This window comes from Paralichthys olivaceus, chromosome 1 (assembly GCF_024713975.1).
Source record: "Paralichthys olivaceus isolate ysfri-2021 chromosome 1, ASM2471397v2, whole genome shotgun sequence".
Taxonomy (NCBI): domain Eukaryota; kingdom Metazoa; phylum Chordata; class Actinopteri; order Pleuronectiformes; family Paralichthyidae; genus Paralichthys; species Paralichthys olivaceus.
The window spans coordinates 12,293,489-12,314,121 of NC_091093.1; the positions used below are offsets into that span (position 1 = coordinate 12,293,489).

General features: G+C 41.9%; 1 protein-coding gene across 4 annotated transcripts in view; it reads right to left on the reverse strand.

The window, feature by feature from the left end:
• The window catches only part of tln2a (talin 2a), an 89,139-nt gene that overhangs the window by 19,054 nt on the left and 49,452 nt on the right, over positions 1-20,633 (reverse strand). For all 4 annotated transcript variants that reach the window (XM_069521668.1, XM_020080054.2, XM_069521659.1 and 1 more), the window contains 25 exons: positions 20,218-20,319; positions 19,058-19,134; positions 16,981-17,161; positions 16,740-16,853; positions 16,452-16,560; positions 15,425-15,633; positions 14,016-14,114; positions 13,363-13,530; positions 12,291-12,425; positions 11,038-11,197; positions 8,639-8,805; positions 7,187-7,315; positions 6,174-6,287; positions 5,835-5,948; positions 5,344-5,478; positions 4,704-4,832; positions 4,419-4,521; positions 3,549-3,757; positions 2,180-2,299; positions 1,834-2,031; positions 1,619-1,758; positions 1,036-1,129; positions 726-815; positions 499-621; positions 256-399 (listed from right to left, as the gene is read on the reverse strand). In XM_069521668.1, coding sequence (XP_069377769.1) covers positions 256-399; positions 499-621; positions 726-815; positions 1,036-1,129; positions 1,619-1,758; positions 1,834-2,031; positions 2,180-2,299; positions 3,549-3,757; positions 4,419-4,521; positions 4,704-4,832; positions 5,344-5,478; positions 5,835-5,948; positions 6,174-6,287; positions 7,187-7,315; positions 8,639-8,805; positions 11,038-11,197; positions 12,291-12,425; positions 13,363-13,530; positions 14,016-14,114; positions 15,425-15,633; positions 16,452-16,560; positions 16,740-16,853; positions 16,981-17,161; positions 19,058-19,134; positions 20,218-20,319 — 3,363 coding nt within the window. The remainder of the gene's footprint in view (positions 1-255; positions 400-498; positions 622-725; positions 816-1,035; positions 1,130-1,618; positions 1,759-1,833; positions 2,032-2,179; positions 2,300-3,548; positions 3,758-4,418; positions 4,522-4,703; positions 4,833-5,343; positions 5,479-5,834; positions 5,949-6,173; positions 6,288-7,186; positions 7,316-8,638; positions 8,806-11,037; positions 11,198-12,290; positions 12,426-13,362; positions 13,531-14,015; positions 14,115-15,424; positions 15,634-16,451; positions 16,561-16,739; positions 16,854-16,980; positions 17,162-19,057; positions 19,135-20,217; positions 20,320-20,633) is intronic.

Genomic DNA, 20,633 nt, shown 5'->3' on the forward strand with positions numbered 1-20,633 from the left:
ATGTAGAAGCAAATGTGGTGGATTTAAAATTAAACATAATAAAAACAGTTGGTCTTTAAGAAAATGAAAGTTGTTAAACATTCGATTTTCACACCCGCTTTGAAGGCGTCTGGCTACAAAACACAGCATATATGTCAACATGAGGTAAAGCTTCAGAGATATTTTTATTTATGGTCAACAGAAAAATATAATGCAGAACCATGATCTTGCTACATGTACATTTACCTGTGTATGGAGAATTATATGTGCATGTACCTGGGAGGGACTGCTGTCTGGGTCAACCAGATTCTGACAGGCCATCTGGATTGCCTGATTGGCTTTGGCAAACTGGATGGGATCGACGAGCCCCTGGTGTCCTGCCTGACTGTTGGGATCAGACACACCCACCAGGTAGGAGGCCTGTGCCAAAAAATAACACTTGCATCACTGCTACCAAAAAAAAAAAGGCAATATGAACAATTCGGCCGCTCTTATTTCTCCACAGGTTGTTCAGCGTACCTGTCCTGCAGCTTCAGTGAGGCCACACAGAGCCTTAGAGGCAGATCCCACACAGTCTCCGAATGCAGGCACATCACCGGTCTTACAGTTCTGAGAAATACCTGCCATGGACTCTCCGAGGACCTGGACAGAGCGGCAGCAGAACAAAGAGAGGTGATGCTAAGCTGTGTATCTGTGTGTGTGTGTGTGTGTGTGTGATCAAATGGTTGTCTGATCTGAATACCTACCTTGGAGTTCTCCATCACACTCTCAATACAGTCAAAGTAGGAGAGGTCACTGACGGGCTCGCTGGGGTTGTCCAGCATTCCTCTGACAGCCTGACAGATAAATGTGCAGTCAGAGTTTAAGATGAATATTTATTTATTGTCATAAATTAGAGGGAATTAGCAGATCTGCAATCATCATTTTCTTTTGGATACTACACAGACAGCCTCTGATAAATACACTTTAATGAGAAGTTGTATATTAAGTGTATTACTTTTTGCTATCATTACTGAATGTTCCTGTACCATTAGCAGGTGATACAGTTTAATTTACCTCCAGCTCTCTGAGGGCGTTGTCACACTCCTTCTGTCCAGGAGCCTGCTGTGTACACAGTGTGATCAGCTGGTTAATGCTGTCAGTCACTGCTCTGGAACAAAGGAACAAACAGAAAATACACATCACTCCATAGTCCTTGAAGACAAATGGTCATAGGCAGCTTTGTGTACCAGCACATTCATTGAAAAACAAAATCTGTGTGTGTATCCTCAGTTTATTTAAAGGTGAATGCCTTGTATTTGAAAGAAAATGTTGGATATACTTGAACATACATTAAATTGGCAGTTTATTAGGAACACCTATCTAAAACTAAGGCAGTGTTTCTATTTTGGTCGCCCCAATTAGTACGATGCAACAGGACCACAAACTATAGTACACCCTCCAAAAATAGTACTGTTAAATTTACATGTCTCTAAAATAATTCCAATACAACCTGAACATAATAGCCTTGGTGAAGGGATGATACATTACAGGACTACTGTATAAGACGGCATTAGTTTTAGCTAGTTGTTCCTAATAAACTGCTCTGTGGATGAAAGCATAAAGACCCACAGGTCCTTGCGGTGTGTACGTTTGGTACCTTGCAGCAGCAGCGAGCAAGTTCTTAGCGTTAGCAGCTGCAGGGTCCACAGACAGACTCTTAGCAGCCAGCAGCAGTTTGCTAGAAGCCATGGAGATGTTCTTCAGGTTCCCGATCACCTGCACCTGGTCGTCCTTTTTCTGGAATGACGCAAAATCACAACATAAGAACACTCCCAATCACACCTCAACAAGTCTAAATGACACGCTACAAACCTGAGTGTGGCCAGCCATTTCAATTCCAGCATCCAGGAACTCATCAAAGTCTTCACTGAACTTCCCAGAGGCCACTGCCAGCTGGCTGCTGGAGCCTCTGGAGGCGTGGACCACATCACCTGCTGACTGGTTCAGTTCTGCTGCCGTTTGGTTCAAATCACTCTGAGCCTCCTGAAATGACTTGGAGGCTGAAGGGATCTGAACAAAGGACATGGTGAAGATGTTAATGATGAAGGATAACAGAAAACAGAATGATCAAAATGTCAGATCAGAATCACAACTAATATCAGGCGTAGTTTTTAGTCAACCTTGAAGTTGTATCAATAATATCCAGTTTCCAACTCACTGTTTCGATCAGCAGCTTCTTGCTGGCCTCCCCGATGCTCTTTAGAGCCATGTCCACATCCTTCTGGCCAGGGAGACAGTTGACGCAGTTGTTCAGGGAATGAGACACGGCCTTGGCCACCTGGAACACAGCACAGCACGTCCACAGGACACTGAGTTAGCAGGTGCACTGCTGTCAATGCACAAGACGTCTATACACAAACTGTGGTGTCACGTCAAAGAGGCCAAAGCAGAAGAACAAAGCAGGAAAAATGATCATAGTGAGTGAATGATGCATCAGCTCAGTTTGTTTTCAATTCCAATTTTAAATGAATATATAGTTATATATAAGACTGTTAGATCGAGCAGCCTCATCTGTGTTTTTACCATCCCCTAATTAATGACTCTTCATCGCTTCATAGAATCATCATTTATTCATTTTGTGGAGAAGAAATGAAGACAAGCCATAAATAAATAAGGCACTCTGCCTATGAAAATGCCACCAGGCTTATTAAAGGGCCCCCTGCTATATTTGACAGGTTTTCACTGTCTTCAATTACTAATCAGATTGTATATTTTACTATCTGTATTCAAGAGTGTGGTCTTTCACTTAGAGAGCAGGACTTAATCATTCCATGTTCTGATTTTATAATTCTCTCACTCAAAACCCTGCGCTTGCACTCAAATATACCCCGGCTCTGCTTGTGCTCAAACTGTGAGTTCAACCTCAGGTATTTCTTTTGCTTGGATAGATTTCTTGACATGTCTGACCACGTGTGAAACATCTGCTCTTGGATTTTTCTGTTGCTCATGGAATTTTTTGTGTGCAACAAGTCTGTCAAAATTCCCCAACCAATAGAATGCCAGGTGAAGTGTTGACAGGTGAAATTGTCCCCGCCCTCAATGTGCGTGTGTTCGCTTTACTTCCAACTTGTATGGGACTCTCAATAAAGTAAAGCTAAGAAAAGAAATCTGTCCATGCAACAATATATCAGAGAGCAAACCATTGAGTGCAAACTCACAGTTTGAGCACAAGCAGAGTAAATCTAAGCAGAAGCCGGGGCTATTTGAGTGCAGGCACAGAGTTTTTAATGAACCACCATATTTAATTAATTAATGGTGGGAAGAAGAAAAAACCCCAAAATGTAGGAATTTACAGAGTCTAGCTAATCTTTACCTTAACACGACTTCTATGTAAAACACAGAGGATTCAATGATTTCAATTGTGGAATCTGCTTTAGTTCTTGGTTGTGTTATCTTATTGGCACAGGTGCTACAGTCTGACAGTATTCTGGGGGTTGGACTGAATCTTACTGCAGCATGAAGAGTCATCCTAGTGTTAAAAAGAACAGACGAGGAGAATAGACGCCACACTCCCTGAGCGATCTCACCTGTGCCAACCTCTGCTGGCTCTCGGCGTCTCCGGGGGAAATCAGCGCCTCCTTGGCCTCATGAATGAGGAGCGCAGAGCCCTCCATGACATCACGAGCGGAGTCCAGCATGGCGGCTGCAGCCTTGGGGTCAGTGGTGGAAGCGGCGACGCCACGAGCCGCCTGGGCCAGAGTTCTCAGGGCCTGAGCCGTCTCCCTGGCTGCTATTCCTAAACACATGATCCGAGGGGAGAGAGAACGGATGTGACAGGCGACAACAAAAGTAGGGAAAGTGTCTCAAATGAATCATAGATCATTTATGAAAAGATATGATATCATGTGTTCATTTGCTGGCATCTAAATGTGAGGGAGTTTTGTTTTTTAATACATCACAAGTACCTCTGACTTCACAAATGTAATGGTCCATAAGGGTGTTTGGCTCACATGCAGGAATCAACACAATAAAAGCTTCATGAGAAATGTCATGTCATTCATTATGTTGCAAAGATTATCGAAAGAAAAAAAAACATTTTCCAGGCTTTTCCCTCAGATTCAATGGGAAAACATGTGCTTTTGAGAAATCAATACAACTGTGAAATGAAATAAAGGAAATAAAAATCTACAAAGTTACTGAAGGATCAAAAAGGGGAAGATTTGTGTTTTGATTCACCATGCCTCATTCTAATGCATCATACAAAGCTAATTAAAAAACTGAGACAAGGGAATATATCAAATTACTTGTAAAGCCCCATACTGGGTAATAGGACTGGATTATTCAATCACATCTCAAGTAGCTGGAATATTCTTAAGTCATGTGAAAATGATGCTGGTAATTGCAAGATGAACTTGAGTCAGAAAAAGCTTGAGATAAATCACAGCAGCAGCACCAACCTGTGTAGTGTTCATTTCCTTGTGCAGCACAGGTGAGGAGCTGAGCCATGGACGATCCCACTGACTTGGAAGTGCTGCCCAGATCCTGAGCGCACCTCTCCAACTGAAGCAGAAGAGAAAAAATAAAAAAATGAACCAAGATGATACATAAATGAAATGATCAGGCCGTGAATTCAGCACGTTAATCATTATACTAGACTGAATTCAGTATAGCTACTGCTCTCCATGTAAGATTGGGACGAATGAATCTTAACTCGACTCTATTGGGTCTAAATATTCTCTTACTGTTTCTCCAGGTAGTGGTTTCAGCTGGGCATTTACAGCTGCCATCTTGGCATCTTGCAGCTCACTTCTCAGGGTCTGGATGGCTGTGAGTGCAGAGTCAATCTCCATGGGGCCGCAAGCTTCGTGAGCCTGGAGAACAAAATAAAATTAAGTGTTACAACACTCACAGTTCACATGGTTACAAAGGTTAATGCGTTTACATTCACAAGAAACATATACAACCCACTAGAGGAAAAGGAAATACTGAAAAAGCATAATATGTCTCCTATAATCCCGTACGTGAGGAAAATATATCAAACTGCTGCCACAAGTCGGTTGATGTGATTTTGTTCAGAAGTCTGCAGGGGGATTTAAAACCCTCTACAGCAGCAGTTTACACTTCAGTAGTAAAACAAGAGCTCTACTCAGCAGCTCGTTGTCACACTGTGGATTATATAGGTGACTCTCTTTCAGTACCATACCGTGGTTTTAACCATTAAGCCAATTGTCCATGATCCAGAGAGGTAGTGTGTGTGTGTGTGTGGGGCAATGTAAGTATGTTAGAGTTGTGTCTATGTGTAGTTTCCGGGTCTATGAAAGTGATTTCTGAGCATTCACTGCAGCATGTGTCAGCCCCCCCCCCCTCATGTCCGTACTCTACCTTCTGTGCAGACGTCCTCAGCTCAGCCAGGCAGGTAGCCAGGTTCTTAGCACACTGACCCAGTTGCATGGCTGCTGCCTGATCCGTCACCGTGGGAACAGATGACTTGGCCGAGGTCACCATCTTACTACCGGGCTGCAGCGTGAAAGATAAATAAGGAAATTACTTAAAAAATGTTTAATAAAAACATGTTTCCCCCTAAAGCATTAAAGATATGTTGTTATGGGCAACAACAAAGGAATGGGACTGGAATTGTGTGGTGGATATTTCACCATTATTTGTATTAGTGGTGCAATTACAGTTCCACTGAGGCATTGAACACATAATTCCACCACACCAGTGATTCTTTAAAACTGTCTGCTTCCATCAAAAAAGAGGTTGCAGGCCTATTTAAAAGCCCCCCCCACATGACAGAAACACTATTTATACTTCGTGCAGCCTAGTTCCCAATATAAAGCTGAAGTGTGACTGTGAGTGAGTGTGCTTTGCACCTGTAAGAAGTTCTGGCTGGCGATGATGAGGGCGAGTTGTGCACTGAGGTCCTCCGGTTTGGCCTGACTCCCACGTACTCCCTGGACCAGCTGTGGAATGTGGTCCGCCACTGCCTTTACACACAGAAACACACACACACAGGTCATGTACATTAACAGTTACAGTATATTCACAGGCTTTAATACAGTGGAAATAGGAGTCACAGTATAAACAGAGCAGACTTAGAGTAGTTAGGCTGAACACAATACAACGGCATGAAAGAACAGAGTAAAAAGGGAAAACAATAGAATAATCCAGACAACAGTAAATGGCGCCCTGCTGTCAGCACTGATCCTCACCTTACAGCTCTGCACCAGCTGCTGGTGAGCAGCCGTGTTCTTGTTGGATGCAGCAGCATTTTGAGCAGCAGCGATGGTCTGTGTGGCTGCAGCCGCAGCTTGTTTAGCAGCATTCTGAGGAAAACGAAAACACACATGAAACATTTGAAATCTCTCGGTCCATATCAGTCTTTTTTTTAAATGTCTATTTACTGCTCTGCTTTTGAGTTTTAAAGATTCTGCCATAAAGCGTGTGGTAAAAAAGATTTAAATTGAGAGTATTGGCCGCAGGTTGGGTTCAAACCTGGTCCTTTACCGTGTGTCTTCCACCACTCTCTCTCTCTCCATTGCATTTTTACACTGTTCTCTCAATAAAAGCAAAAAGGCCCCAAAACATCCCACAAACAGCCACAGGATGATGAGATAAACATCTCTAGCACTGTTTGCCACTTGAATACATTTCTAGACAACAGCATTTTTCAGTTGCTTTTTGTGTATATACATAAATGTGTATATACAAATAGATCCGTCCTTACATTTTCAAGTTTAATTTGAGGGGTTAAACTTTGTGTACACAAATCTAATAAATGACTATAGATAGTAAAAATCTCTCTCACTAATGAGGGTAAATAGTCCAACATAAACTTTGTTAATGAGCTGAATTTTTGAGTTTGAAGTGATATTGACCCATTTGTCAAATGACCCTGAGGCAAAAAAGCAAATTTCCATCCATCTTAATTTTACATATTTTAGAGCAGAACTAAATCCATCAGTCTAAACATTCTGACATTTAACACATGCTGCTCTAATCAACTTCTAATCCTCACTAATCTTTCCAAGTAATGATGATCTAATACCATCCTGAATGTGGAACTTACGGTGACATTTAGGACTGGCTTTAGTGTCGATGTCACCTCTTCTAAAAAATATTTTCTTTATGTATTTGATTTTTTTCCTCTTACTGGACAAATAGTTTTACTTGGGTGAAAGTGGAAAAAAGTGGAAGTAACAGTATGTGGGTCAGCATCACTGACCTCCAGTCTGTTGATCAGTTTCTTCTTGATGGCGTTCTGAGCTGCGGCGTTGGTGGCCACACGTAGACCCTCTGCAGCCTCCCTCAGTCTCTGCTGCTGATCCTCGTTCTCCGGGTACGCAGCTGCCCCCTGAGAACACACACACACACACACACGAAATGTTTAGAAAACTCTACAGACTACAGATGACAGCTGAGCTGACCCTGACTACAGTCTTTGCACTACTTCCTCCTCAGAAAATTGGTTCTGAAAGGCTGGGCAACACGTTCACACTCACTCACAGATTCCACTCAACCGTACATGCAAGTCATCTCTGCATCTATTGAATTAGTGTTCACAGATCTTTGAAAATGACCCAGACTTCATCACAGCACTCAAACTCAGCTGCGGCTCCTCTTCATTCCAAACAATCGCCACCTTATTGACGACTGAACGTCAAGAGATGTGGTTTAGTCACATAAGCGTGCAGCTCCGTTTACTTTCCCGTTCGTGTATGCTGAATCACAAGTAAACTGTGGAGAGACAGCTAAACCCGCTGCCATTAGGTTAATTAACTGGGAAGTCTGCAGCTTCACCTGCAGCAACACAAAGAGGTGGGCGGGAGTGCTGCGAGGAATTTATGTCATTACGGTAAATGTTTAACCCCCACAGCTGCTGCAGGCAGACGTCACATGAACACAGATATTGGTATCACAGAGCACAGAGACATTTAAAAACTTATTTCCCTGTTCATTGCAGAGTTTGAAAATGTTTTGTATGTGACCAGGTTCAAGTCAGAGGAGTTTTCAGCTGTCGTCAATCTCCCCTCAGCTGTTGACACCAGTGAAATAAAACATTCAAGCTGCATAATTATTTAAAAAGGTGATTTCCAGCGAGGGTAAAAAGTGTCGCTTCAAAGAAAAATATGGTCTGTTTCACAGTGATACTATTCATGACAACAAATAAATCATTAAGCTCTTAAGCATAACGTCCAAAAACTAAACTGTACAAGCTCAATTAATCGGTTACCAAGGCAACAGCTGGCCGAGGTCTGCACCCCCTCCACTGACAGATAAATATACAGCTGTGGCGGTGATAAGTCTGGCATCAAACTCGACTAACCAGCTGCAGGGCATCATTTCATTTTCATGCTGGAAGTGGAGGGTTATTAATCTCAGTGTGTGATTCTGTGGACAGATAATGAGACTAATGTGATGGAGAGATGGCAGATAAAACAGTTTGGATGGAGGGAGATGGGATGATGAGTGGAAAAGCTGAGTCTGCCCTGCAGCAGTCTGGGAGGGGTCTGGTGTCCTTGTACGCTTAATCCTGTTACACTGGAAAGTTGTGATGTGAGACGAAATGGATGGAAAATATAAAAAATGTACATCCCCTCAGTTCAAAAAAGGATCTAAGCTGCTTGATATAAATGTAAATATCTATTGTATGTTTAATGTGTGACATGCTGGTTACCTTTGCTGCCTCCACCATCCTTGCAGTGGCATCAGCTAACAGTTTAGCAGCTGCCAGTAACTTCTTCGAATTGTCAACATCCACCTCGGCCTCGGCGTCCGACCTCATGGCGTTCACCAGGTCTGAGGTGGCCTGAGCCAAGACCCGGGCCTGACGGACCATCTCTCCTGAAGGTGGGGGTGGTGGAGGAGAGACGAGGTAAAGAAAATGAGAGGAGTGAGACAAAGACACAAGAGATTTGTGAGTGAAATATGGTATAAACAGTAAACTGTATTGTAAACAGACCACATTTATATTGAGATTTTCTGGTCGTTAAATAGTTTGAACTTGATTAACTATGTTCTAATGGGCAAAATTCCTACTGAGAAAAAAATATAATCAATCTTGATTTCTTCAGTCTTGCTATATGAGAAAGAAGAAGATAACTACACTTTATGACTGCTTACTTGTGTGGAAGTCAGGAATAATAATGCATGTAATGCAATGCAGCTAAACCTATATGTGACACATATACACACTTCATACTGCAAAGATTTTTAAACTTGATACCAGTTGATTTGAATCACTATCGGTCGGGTTGCTAATTTGTTTCTGAAACACTTTTTATCTTGTTGAAATAAGCTTCTCTGACAAGTCAGTTCTGAGCAGCTGTCAGGCAGTGGGTGTGTTTTAGGGCCGATGGGAGGGGTGGGATGTATCGGCTGCGTATTTTTAAGGTGTAGCCTGCTCTCTCTCTCTCTATAGCTGCAACAGAAAGCAATAAACAAAAGCTTTCATGTCAGCATCCCAAAAAAGATGAAAGGTTGAATTCTCACAGTAGCTTTCCTGATCAGATCTGCATAATGTCACAACACCTGAAGGGAACTTGTGAAGAAGCGATCTGGTTGTAATTACTTCACCCCCCCCCTGCTACTGCTGAGCTGACTCCCTTTGAAAAATTCTCAGTCAGACTAATGAGGGCAGACACAGAGGATAGGAACAGCGATAGTTGTCTTTATTCTCTCTTCCAAAGCAGACCTGAACACACAACAGCTATTTTCCTGTTAACCTTTATAACTCCATGGGAATGAATCAGCTGATCTGCCAAAACCATGCTGCAGAAAGACTGTCTCTGTTGTTTCTCTTCACGTTTCGTTTTTTTGTATCTAAGAGTCTGGCGTGACGTAGCTTGACATATCTGACACCAGTTCGTTGCTGGTGTTCTCCTTTTGGCTGCATGTATTCAGGCCTCAGCAGAGCAAACTGTCATTCTACTTGTCCATCAAGCCGATCAGTCGGCCCGAGCTGACCGCAGGGTTTGCTCTCTGTGCATCTCTGTCCATCTGAGCGTCTTTCTCTGCTGTCAGACTTGTTAACATCGCTGTCAGATTTTCTGCGTTTTGCTCACACACAGCTGACAGCAGTCCATTCAATCCCACCATCACGCCAGTCTCTCAGAGGAGGAGATGGAATGAGGCAAGAACAGATACACAGTGAGACTCAGATCTGTGGCAGGCAGGTATGAATGGTATGATTAGATTTATTTCACAATTCTTTTTTAGGCTTTTGGCCCTGACTGGTCAAATTGTGATAAACTTTGTGATGGGATAATGACTTTTAAAAGATCGATGGCCGAGTACATCTCTAAAATTGAAACATTGTCAGATCTGGTAGATTATTGTATCCAACTACCAACATTAGGGCCAGGTAGGTCACACAATAATAAGTAATCATTGAGCATAAAGTAGAGAGTGCCATAGACTGTATATAAAGATGGACGACACGTCTCTACTTCCTTCCACAATCCAGAAATGAAGCAAAAATATTATGGATACAACCGCTGCCATCTTGTACATTTGGAGTCTGCACAGCGATTGGGGGAAAGGTCCGTGGCAGTGAGGTACAACCATAGACCATCCACAAATCAGTCTCCACTGTCAACTGTGACATTTCACCCCGCTTTTATAGCATCAAATAACTAATACCCGAAGTTACTGGAAAAAATGAACACTTGAACAAATGTCAGTGTGATAGGTAGTAGAATAAATCCTCTGGAGACCATGAACGTGAAAAAAAACAACTTTGTCAATCAGTACAGTGGGGATTGAGATCTTTCTGTCTGAAAAGTCGTGGACGACTGTCTATGGACCAACACTACTATCATTAGCTTTCCTGCTAATGACTGCTTAACCTATAACTACTTTCATAACCAAAAGTAATTCTAACTTAAATGACAATTCATTAACCTGTTCCTTGAAAAGTATTGTACACACTGCAGTTATGTAACAGAATGTAATTACCAATATCAAAACGTAAGTGCATTACGTTCACCATATTATGAAAGTGTATGTGGCTGAATGTGGATGAGTTTCTCCCCCATCATCTTTTCTTCCTTGGTGAAATCCTCTTTTTGGACTCACCTGCGTCTCCCATGGAGCAGAAGATGCTCTCAGTGACAGTCATAATAGTGTCCGTGGCCTGGTCATAGCGCCCGATTGGCTCTCCCCTCGAGGTGTACTGTCGTACGTGCTGCAGCAGATCTCCCAGAGCCTGGTTCACCACGCTGGCTGCAGCACTCACCTTCAACACATGAGATGCACCTCATCAACATTAGTGCTGCCTTTTTTAAGCTGCATTATTCCCTGCTTCTTATTCCACCCGACTGGGGAGAGGCACCATGGACTCATTATCTTCATTGCTTCTTAAGCTCGGTGTTAGTTTACAAACTCAATGCCCCCAATTAAACAAAACAGCTGCTGTGGTTTCAATGAAAAGTAGTCAGAGAATCAGTAAAATGGAAAAACTAGTGTGTGCTACAATGTTTACTGTGTGAAACTTGAGATAATTGTGAAACTTATTGTCTGAAACTAAAGAAACAAGAAGGGCACCCAAAGTGCATGTACTTTCACTATGGCTGACGCCCTAGCTCGCTATGTTAAAGAAAATTCCTGGATCTCCCTGATGGCTCTTGTGGGTTTTGCTCCAGTCCTCCACAGAATTTAATTGAAATCAGCACAGTAGCTTCTGAAACAGGGTAATGAGTGTGTGTTTTCTGTCTTGGGTAATAATCCAATGATTCAGCATTGGTTTGGGAGTCAGTGGGTCACAAGACATGGAAGCTATTAAAAACTCCGTAGAGCACATATTTCCACCATCGCCCAACAGTCCACTTATGAATCCACATTTAAATTAAGAAGATCCAGGATCTGCACCAAATCGCACACACTCATAAATATCAGTCACGTAAATATGGCTGATTTTCTTCCATAAGTGAATTATTCTCTGAAAAATCAATGAAAATGTTGAAAAATGTCCTTCTCTTCTTCCTTCAGTGAAGTTCCAGCCCCCCACAATATTTCAATATTAAATTGGTTGAGTAGTTTTTGCGTAATCCTGCTAACAATCAAACAAACAAACACACTAACCAACCAACTACAATGAGACTCAGTATAGTGTATACATCCGCCAAGGCCCAACAGTTCCCTTCAGTTCAATCAAGCTGCACCAAATTTCACACTCTCATAAGATCAGTCCCCTAAATGTGATCCATGAATCATCCTGATCCAGATCTGCACCAATGGATTCTTTTCTGAACCATACCACATCCTTCCACCAAGCTGCATGGTAATCCACCCGGTAGTGTTAGTGTAGTACTCTTATCAAACAAACAAACCTGTTTAAGGAGCTCGCCATCCTCCGTGGCCGAGAGGCAGGCCTGCACGCAGCTTTCCACCGAGCGATCCACCAGCTTTCCTGCTTCAATGAGCTGCTCCTGGCAAACTGGGGAGCTGATGGTGGGACTAACCACCTACAACAGGAGACGAGGAGGAAAGGGAGAGACAGATTTATCTTCAGTGCGATAAAGAAAAACAAAAAACAACACATAAATCAAACCTAAAGTGATCAACATTCAATTTACGTGATGTGGCAAGAAAATGAATGGCTAACATGATTCACTTTGGTATAAACGCACAGCTTAAGTATTTTCATCATTAAATCACATTTTACAGAGAACAGAGGAAACAAGAAGACAAGAGGAAGAGAGAAGATTTAAAAGGGATTTGGATGCGCCTCGTCACAGTGGCATGAAGAGAAGAAGATTTGTTCAGTGGATGGTAATAATCTGACTAGGAGCCAGGAGAGTGTTTAAACTAATTAGAGGCACATGGGTTGAACAGCTACAGATGCACAAATACAGTGTGGACGCAGAGTATTTAGCAGAAATATTGTAGCTTATTCAAATATTTGAGGATACAAAATCGTTTTTTACCAAACTTCACTGCACAGTAACTGTGTGAGAAAAGATAAACCGGCACCTGGGAAATTATTGTCACGCACTCAACCAAACAGCTCCCGGAGAAGCATCCTAACACCACTGAGAGTTTAATATTCAGATCAGAGACAGGTCTGTTGTGATAAATGAAAAATATCACAGACCTTCTGCATATTGTATGAAATTACTTTTGTGGAATCGAGAGAATACTATACAAATACTTACACGCTGTGATCTGTTTAGTTGTTATCATTTGTTAGAGTAGGACAAGATTAGCATATCATAAGCATTTGTATTTCTCTTATTATTTGTCACTCTTGATTGTTTTATTTAGGATTTCTTCATAGTCATCTATCTATCTATCTATCTATCTATCTATCTATCTCTCTATCTATCTATCATTGTGCTTGGGGTTTTTTAGGGGCAGGTTTACTTATATCATATTAAACTTCCTACAGCTACACTGCCTTACCTTGGCACATGCCACCAGCTGGGAGGTGGACAGGGCGCACTGGGTGGCGGCCGAAATGACCCGGTTCTGCAGCACAGTGTCCTCCGAAACCTGGGCCACATTCTTGGCCTTGAGCACCAACATGGCTGCAGCGTTGGCCACCGCTTTGGCCAGATTCATCAGGATGTCCTGCACAATGAGGGGCGAAGGGAGAAGGAAACACGGTCAATCATCAGCAATTAGATTGTAGCTAATCTGTCCTTTAATTCTCAAAACTGGCTCTTGGATAGTACAGATAAAGATGAAACCATAATTTAAGACAACTCTGTGCCATAAGATTGTGTATGTAATATTGTGTAATTGAAAGAAAGCAGATAATGGACAGTTTCATAGAAATATGACTTGTTCACCTACTGCACATCTGCACAACTCATCACATTATTTAACAGTTGCATTTAGTATAGTAGAGAAACAAGAAAAACACAAGCTTGACTAACAGCAAGAGTCAAGTTAAATTCTGAGAAAAACATCTAGTTAAGATATGATAAAGGAAATCTATTTCCTCTGTGTTCCCCTGGTTACAATGTGCTCTTGATTAAGAGAGTGGCAGCTCCTGAGCACCAGGTTTCCTGTGAATGCAGTGATAATGATAAACGGGCTTAGAGCGACGTTACCTGGAACCTCTCGTCTGTCTCGCTCTCTCCAATCTGGCGCAGGAGGTCTCCACTGGCCTGGCCGATGCTGCCTGCTGCTGTCAGCACGGTCTGTCTGGGCTGTTCATGCACAAACACACACACAGAAAACCATCACAATGTGAAACTGCATTCAGTCATCTGCTTGGAAACTGCATCATCTTGTATCTTGAGAAAACACTGTGGTGCTGTGAAGAAGGACCTGTGTTTTTATGCTCTTATGGCCGTACTTAAACAGCCTAAATGAATCAGGATGAAGAAATTCCCTAAAGGCAGATTTGTGATACAACCCAGATCTAATCAGTTAATCTGTGAGTCTATGTGATCATTTGGGCTAAATTTGAAAAAAGGTTCTCAAGGCGATCTTTAGATATTGTGGTCACAAGGCAAAAAAAGAGTTTAATGAGGTCACAGTGACCTTGACCTTTAACCTTCAACTACCAAAAGCTAATCAATTTCTCAGTGAGAAGAAGTGAATGTCAAATCTGAACAGATTTCCTGAAGGTGTTTCTGAGATATCGCGTAACCAATACATAGTGTAAGTATAATTCACAACTGCATAAGTTGACCAAAAGAGAGATAAACCTGTGCATTAAGCAGGTCACCACCACACCACTGGAAACTTCACATCTGCACACTAGATCACCATATGAATGATTCACAGTGTCCTTAGCAGTACATTGAAGCTACAGTAGCTGCGTCTCAAAAAAGACAGATGGAGTGTGTCAATCAGCCTCAGCCTGAGGTCCTAATTCAGCACGAGCAGAACAATCCAGTTAGCTGAGGCCGGCCGGCAGCAGAGCACGTTGATATAATTAGGTGTGATTTGGAGGAACAGGAGAGATGCATTGTTATTAAGAGGGTCGAGCTGCTCGGTGGAAAATGTAATTAACTTTTTATGCCGTCGGTTTGGATTGAACAAAACACCGTGTGGAGGACCAAGTACAAACACAATCTGGCATTTCACTTTACAAAAATGGTGAAAAGTTTTCCTTTGCTGCACTGGCTGAAATCCAGAGTCAGGCTAGAGTTACAATTATTGTCTCTGTTTCCACATTTCGGTTTTTACACCAACATCTCACATCATGTCCTTCATGCTGTATTGGCCATGTTGAACTTAAACATGACAGATTACATACAGTAGATAGACAGATGGAATGGAAGGGAAAGGAAAGACAAAGAATGAAATTGAATTAAATGAAATCAATAAATGAAAGTCAATCTGCTTTTTTCAAAAAAGGAGAAATTGAGAATACGTTGAAACAAAAAGATAAAATACTGACATGGTCTGTGTAAAGAGAAATAAAAGAGTTCAATAAAGAGTTAAATTTGAAATTTTTTCTTTTTATCTTCTAATCTATCTTCTCATGGTTTCAAGTTCCTTTACTCACCTCTCCAGAGGCCGGCTCCACAGCCTTCAGCAAGTCCGACACGGCCCCCGCCAGCGTCCTGGCGGCCTTCATCAGGTCGTTTCCTCCACCCACGTCATCCTCCATCAGCGCAGCCAGCAGCTTCACACCCTTCGACATTTCAGTCAGGTTGGAGGAGATGGTGGTGATGGCGCAGCCCACCGCTGTGTAGTCTGTGTCAGTGGGATCGCCTGAGTATGAGGGGAGAATAAGAGAAGCCATCAGAGGAAGAGTCTTAGAGAAGTGACTGAAACAAAGCAAATTCAAAGCCAAACAAACTGCTCTCCAATGTCTCTTCATAACATTTGATGACTAATGCAAACTCTAATCTAACTCTAAACCCTACACCAGTCATTTAATCAAGAAGTAGAAATATTTACATTTAACCTAGAATTAGAGACTTAGAGCTGAGAGCTTAAACACACAAGTTCATTAAAGCATTGGAGAGAACAGAAAATCAAATCAGTGTTATCAGTGTTATCATTATTATTATTGTATGCCCTTGATCTATGTCAAGTGCGACAGATATGAAAGAAGAACAGAGTCCCAGAATTCCTCAGACTTCCCCATAACTATACATAAAGTCTCTGCATTCTGTAAACTACACGCAGAGACCTTCACCCTGACACCAGTTGAGAAAGAACTACAGCAAACAAAGACATCACAACATATACCAGACATCTTAAGGCCTCAGATTATAGAATGTTTTACTTTTTTCAGTGATGTTGATAAGAACCAGACTGGTGGAACTGGTTCAGCTTTAAAGTCACTAATTGGCCATATAATTTTACCTCTGCACAAAAATTCTCTCCCTAAAATGAACTCATAAACTGTGGGCACTCAACACTCAACAATTCATTAAGGATTCCTAAAATACTTTAATTTATTTCAATCTTTAGCCACAGGCAACAATGTATAATGAGATACATCATTATATTTTGAACTAAATCAAATCCTTGCTGATTCATGCTCCAAACAGATTCTGCTGAGTCATGCCAAAACCACTGACCAGCCGTGAGGTTGACCACGGATGCCGTTCCTGCAGTGATGGCGTCCACCTGCGAGTGGATCTCGTGTTTTGATTCATCCATCTTGTTCTGGATCCACACCTTGGATGCCTAAAGAGTGACACAACACAAGTGATCACATGAATGCACTTAAATCATGGCTATCATTCCATTTTTATGGCTGTCATCAGGAATACTTGCATGAGTTTGAGATGATATTTTACCACAACAGGTACATACAGTACATGTGTGATGGTTTATATTGGGTGAACATGTGCAGTGTGTAGTACCATGTCCTGTCCCAGTGGTGGCAGGTTGTCCACCTCTCCCAGGTCGATCTGGGCTTTCTGCACAGCTTGCATACTGGTGTTGATGGTTCCCATGAGAGCCTGCTGTGCCGAACTCTACACAGACAGGAAAATTAACAGAATTTAGCCTGGAGGGATCTTTTAAGAAACTTAAAAAACGAAAGATGATGAGGATGTCCGTCACTAAATGAATAAAGAAGACGAGAGTCTGTTCTGGTCTCACCAGTGGTGGCATGTGCCCACGGTGCATTTGACCCATGGTGATCTGCTGCTGAGCGGAAGGCATGGTGCCCATGCTGAGCGACTCCGTGCCGATGGAGCCGGAGCGGATCACCCCTGGGAGTGCCACGGAGCCGTGCTCCACCCGGCCGACGCGGTTGAACTGCTGCTGAAGGATGGTGGACCTGCAGGTACGCAGACAGACACATGGTTAATACTGTATCTACATGGACGTTCAGGGAAAGTCAAACCAGTATGGTGCAGGGGCAGATGCAGGGGGGCAGTGGCCCCAGCTGAAATCTGATTGGCCCCTGAAGTACCCCTGCCCTGTCATCATTATATAATATATATTATATAAAATACATATATATATGTACATACAAATATATATATATTTTCTTTTTCTTACTAACCATACAAAAAAAAAAGTGAGAATTTGTATTTTGTAATCTTCTTTGAAGTACAGAAGGCGTTTGAAAAAAGAACAATTAACCAAATGTATGCAATCATGTTTGGCTGTGCTCAAAGCTTCAGAGCTAGCAATGAACAAGGAAGGACTTAAATGGCCCCTGATTTCGAGAAGATCCGCCACTGAAATAGTGAAAAAAAAATGTAAATAGACAAAACGCCTACTTCAACATACATGCATGAACAAAAAACACATCAGCCAAATGGCCTTTTAACATTTGTCAGCTGTATTGTGCACATTTAAAGTGAGGCCACGAACATACAGAGAGAAAACATCAGTGAGAAAAAAAGAGACAAAAGAGCATGTTTGTAGTTGTCGTCTGTACCTGTGAGTGTGTTTACAGGAGATAATTAACACACACACACACACACACACACACACACACACACACACACACACACACACACACACACACACACACACACACACACACACAGTACTCTTGCAAGACAAAGCGTTGCTGTGTTTTTCCCTCAGATAAGGCCTTCCACAGTTTGCCTCGCTATGTGTTTGCAGGCTTAAAGACGTTTGTCTTCAGCCCTGCACACATCACACAGATACAAGCAAAAGCAAAAACAAAAAGTATATACACAATAACAATTTCAGCAAATGCACTCTCGGTTCAACACAGGATATAAATATTAATTGAGGCTGGACAAGGAAAAAAAGGAGCTTCGGTTGCACACAGAGAGTCCACTGTGGACAAATGAGCTAATACACAGGAAATGTTCTGATAGAGCCTTTCGCTTGTCCAGAGCAGTAACATTTCCCTCACATAATGATTATCTTTCAGGATAAAGTCCGGCTAAGGAAGTGCTCGTGTGATGAAATGAGGTCCTGGAAGATGGATGTCTGAGCTGTGGTCCAGGGGCAGCAGTGAGAAGGAAATTAAAACAGGAGCCAGTGTGATATTGGGTTTGCAATAAGTTCAGATGCTGCTGCTGCTGCTGCTCATGGGAGGAGAATCAACATCACTGCAGTTTTAACTGGATTATAGCCCAGTGAAGCTCCACATATGGGATTAATCTATAGAGCCACATGTTTGAGGTTCAGGGGCTTTATTTCCACACTTACATAAGGAATCTGCAGAGGCTTGTATATTTTTACTATTTTTATGTTTTCAAAGTCGCCAATAGCAGTGGTGGGATGTACTTCATCACTGTACTTAAGTACCTTTTCATGTATCTGTACTTTACTTTAGTAGATTTATTTTCAGATACTGTTGACTTTTACTCCAACACATATATCAGCAAATATCTGTACTTTCTACTCCAACGTATTTTTACATGTTCACATAGTTTTTATATCGATCCAATCAGAGCTGACAGGTAACATTAGACCCCGCCTCCCTCAATAGATTCAGAAGAGGCTCAGACATAATGATGTAGTTATATAAGGCAATAGGCTAGAATCAGAACATACATATTTAAAAGCAAGTGCTCACTTTCTTTCACACAAGTAGAAAAGTTGTGGTACTTTTATTTTTACCTGAGTACATTCTTGTGTTTTTATGTGTACTTTTGATTCAGTGTGTTTGAGTTTTTACTCCGCCACTGGCCAATAGAAGGATGACAACTCTTTGAGATGTTGACAAAATAATACCAATACTTACTTCTTCGGGGATACTGATTCCTCCAACATGGTCGACTCCTCGTCGCCTTCCAATCCAAAACGGTCCTTGCTTTGCTTCTGCAGGTAAAAGAGCAAAAACATAGCGTTTGGTTCAGTAGGAGCCAATTTTTTTTCACTTTCCATAACATTGGGAGGTAGGGCAGTTGTCAACATTTTCATTGATAAAAGTAGGTGTGATTCCCAATTTAAAAAAAGGTAGGCATATTGGCATATTGATAAACATATTGGTGGGGACATGTCTTTTATTGTTTTAGAAGATTATCCAAATTAATATGAAGGATTTTGGCGTCAGTTTCTTGGGAGTGTAACAGTGTATGCCCCCTTTCGAACGGCTCTGGTCCAGTTAAGCCTGGAACCAGCTACGAGTTAAATCATGAGCATGAAACATTTGATTCAAAGCAAAGAAAATATTGAATAACTGATAAAAAGGCAAAGGTACAAGACCGGGTACATAAGTATAGTAAGTGAAGGAGCTACACATCCCATAAACCATTGTGAACCTACAAGCTGGTCCTCACTGACACTAAGCTCGACTACATGACCTGACTTGTGGCGATTTTAACGCCTCTGGATTGTTTTCGCCATCTTGAAAAAACCGCAGCATGTTAGAGAGGGAAATCATGGTCGCTCTGTGGTCAACGTAATGTAACACTGGACCATCCGATTCTGGCCAACATGAATTTCCACAATTCCATGGTAACAGTGAGATCCGCCAATCAGAGACGTTGGTATTACACCAGAGGATTGTGGGTAGTGAACATGCTTACTGAAAGAAAATGAGATAATAAAGACTTGAGGGTTTAATACATTTTTTAACCAAGGAAAATAGCATAAAACTGAAATATGATGCATCGAGTGAAGCCCTGAACACTAACAAGCTTACACTGATTCAACTCATGATTCATGTCACTTGACCTCATTATTGAACAAGTTCTAATACTTCTGATAGTTAATTATAATTGCTTTCATAATGAAAGGTCAGCTGATTGCTCTGCACTGCATGATTATTTCTTACAGGACACACCAGGACCTGCTTTGAGCCTGAGCACATCACACATGGACAGATCTGAGACTTTATCTGCCACAGGAGAAAAGCGGTTCATCACAATTCATCTGTGTCCCCGCAGAGAGATGTCTCACCTTTTTCAGGATGATATCAATGTAGCCGGCGATGAGCTGCGAGATCTGCTCCCCTTCAGTGGTCTGCACCGAGTAGTAGCTCTCCTGGTACTCCCCGAAGTCCTGCACAGGCACACACATAGAGCCCCATCTTTAACATGCATGCTGGACTTATTTACTATGAGGATTAATGCGGATCCATGAGTCCTCGTTTCAGATGAGTACTGTGTGCTATGTTGACAACAAATGACAACAAACTGCTGCAAAGCACGTTCAGTCAGATTAACAAGAAACATCTCAGAAATAGATCGTGTTATTTCATAACTGTGATGTATCCCTTTAATATACATGTACAGTACATCCTGTATAAAATAAAAATAATAAGCAATGGTGATCCCTCTATCGTCCTCCATCACCTTCCAACGGCTCAAAAACTG